This window comes from Echinops telfairi, unplaced genomic scaffold (assembly GCF_000313985.2).
Source record: "Echinops telfairi isolate 266 unplaced genomic scaffold, ASM31398v2 ScPeMD7_5592;HRSCAF=6446, whole genome shotgun sequence".
Taxonomy (NCBI): Eukaryota; Metazoa; Chordata; class Mammalia; order Afrosoricida; family Tenrecidae; genus Echinops; species Echinops telfairi.
In genome coordinates, this window is record NW_022109491.1 from 5,730,890 (window position 1) to 5,733,336 (window position 2,447).

A 2,447-nucleotide genomic window follows, 5' to 3' on the forward strand; every position below is an offset into this window, starting at 1 on the left:
AGGTTCACTACATGACCCACGGGGCGAACAATAACTCGGCCCGCCGGGGGAGGAAGCTGGCCATCGAGAACACCATGGCTCTGCTAGGCTCAGATGGGAAGAGAGCCTCCGAGGTGTTGCCCAAGGAGATCCGGGCGCCAGCGGTGAATGTGGACCCTGCGGTGTGGAGCCAGTATACTGCCATGCTCAACGGCGGGCTGTCCCTGAAGACCAACGAGATCTCTGTGATCCAGAGCGGAGGGATCCCTCCGGTGCCCGTGCCCCTGGGGGCCAGCTCCGGTGGGAGTAACTCGGGCGCCTCCCAGGTGGATGGTTCCCAGGCTGCACACCTGAGTTCGGATGTGCAGAAACCCACTACTACTGACGGTGTCCCTAAACACCAGTTCCCTCACTTCCTGGAAGAAAACAAGATTGCAGTCAGCTAAGAGAAGAGCGGGCAGTGACGGCCAGGATGTAGACAGAGCGGAATCTAGAATCTTGTTTTTTCCCTCTTTGTAATTAAAGAAGCCACCTCACTTCCTGTGGGGTTTCTCCCCCCCCAAGTCTGGAAAGAAGCGGGTCTTGCCACAGTAGCTTTGTGACGTGTGATAAACTCTGTATGTAGATCCTTTGTACAACCTAGAATAACTGTTTCCAAAGAGTCTTCACTGACCCCCTCTCAAGGTGGGACCCATCGAACCTTCCCCAAACCGCCAGGGAACAGGCAGCTGCTTGATTCAAACTGGGGGAGGTGGGCACGTGCGGTGTCCTTGCATTACCTGTCACTGCAGATAAGGAGACAAGGTCTGGCGGCTCTTCCTAACAGTTTGTTTTATGTCTCCTACCCCACACCCATCTTCTTTTTCTTTCTTTTTTTCGAATGTGCTGATTTATTGCTTTTTCTTGACACGCTAAGGTTGCAGAACTAGAAAATTCCTTCCACCTTAGACTCCTAGATATGCCGGATGCTCTTGGCCCTGGAACTGGCGTGCGTTTGGGTGTGTAGCTGCTTATTTAAATTCAGTTCAGGGGGAGCCCCGAGACTTCCAGTGTCCCTCCTCCACATTCCAGAGGCCTCTGTCTACCCGGTTGCCAGGACAGGTGGGGCGCCTGTGCACAGGGTCTCAGGGGACTTAATTTAGCTCGCCAGTGCCTATTCTCTTGAAGAGCCAGGATTTCATTCTTGGGTCTCTTAGTCCAGGTTCACCTAAGTGTTTGGTTTTGTTTTTAATTCCCTTGATGACTCAATGTCAACTTGTGAAGATTTCCCCTCACCCGAGTTTTGCATGAAAGCTGCAAAATTGGAGCAGGCAAGCCCTGGGTTATGCAAGCTTTAATTTATCTACCTCATGTATCTTTTATTTTTGTAGCCATAGTCTCTATTTTCCTATTTGGATCGACCGTTGGCCCCTTCCCCAGACCCTGTGTGAAACCTGAGGGTTGATGCGTGGACCTTCGGGGTGTTTCTGTTGCCTTTTTGTTCCTTTGAACCTCCTTTTAGTGCGTGGAATAAAATAACGATAATAAAGGATTGCTGAAGTGGGGCTCTCCTAGTACGAAGAGGCTGGAAGAGGAGACTCCTGGGTAGAGCTCGCCACGGAAATTGAAACTGCATGGAGACTTGTTACCAAAAAAGCTTCTTGTCCCTGTAGTTCTCGCACCTGACCTCTTAAGATCCAAAAAGAAAAAAAAGTGTTGCTTTTGGTTTTTTTTGTTGTTGTTGCCAAGTTGTGCCTTTCCTTCTGGAATCGAAGTGACCAAGGTGATCGGACCTGTTTACACGGAGGGAGGGGGGTGTTGTTACAGGAAACACACCCCAGGCTGTGCAGCTGGACAATGCCGTGTGAATGTATGCGCTACAGCGAAGCCTGTAGTTGTACCTGCTGATGCTGTCTGTCTGGAGAATAAACCTGGATGGCTCTGCCTCCCATCGGGTGTCGTCTGGGAGTTTTTCTGGCTGTCTCTGCCCTAGACACTGAGCTGCTTCCCAGCAGCCCGAGACCCTCTGGCTCAGGTTTCTGGGAATAACTGCACACCTGTGCATGCAGACAGGAGCAACCTCCCCTGCCCCATGGTGCCCTCCTCCCTTTCAGGGGATCCCATGTCTCAGGCAGTTTTGAGGGCTCATTGGTAGAATTCTCAGTCTGGCCAGTTCACAGGTTCACTTTGGAGGCTTGTGTGTTTCTTAAGTTCTGAATAGGTGTCAGCAGAGCTTCCAGATGAAGGTGGAACTACGAGGAAAGGGCTAATGATCAGAAAATCACTGGCCAACCAAAACCCTAGGACAGGTCTGATGTGCACCTGTTGGCACAGGGGCCACAAGGTACCTCATGAATATTCATAGGCGAGAAGCCAAGAGTCTGGGGGAGCTCAATGAGAACTTGTGGCCTTCAAAGGTTTGTGGCACAACATGGAAGGTAAAAGGTCAACCAGGTCACAGTCACTGCTCTTGCAGTATGGCGGTCCGT

The 2,447-nt window shown here is 51.2% G+C and overlaps 1 protein-coding gene across 1 annotated transcript in view; it reads left to right on the forward strand.

The window, feature by feature from the left end:
• The window catches only part of SALL4 (spalt like transcription factor 4), an 18,229-nt gene extending 16,320 nt beyond the window's left edge, over positions 1-1,909 (forward strand). Inside the window, exon 5 of the mRNA XM_004698324.2 lies at positions 3-1,909. Coding sequence (XP_004698381.1) covers positions 3-425 — 423 coding nt within the window. The 3' untranslated portion in view covers positions 426-1,909. The remainder of the gene's footprint in view (positions 1-2) is intronic.
• The last annotated feature ends 538 nt before the right edge of the window (positions 1,910-2,447 follow it).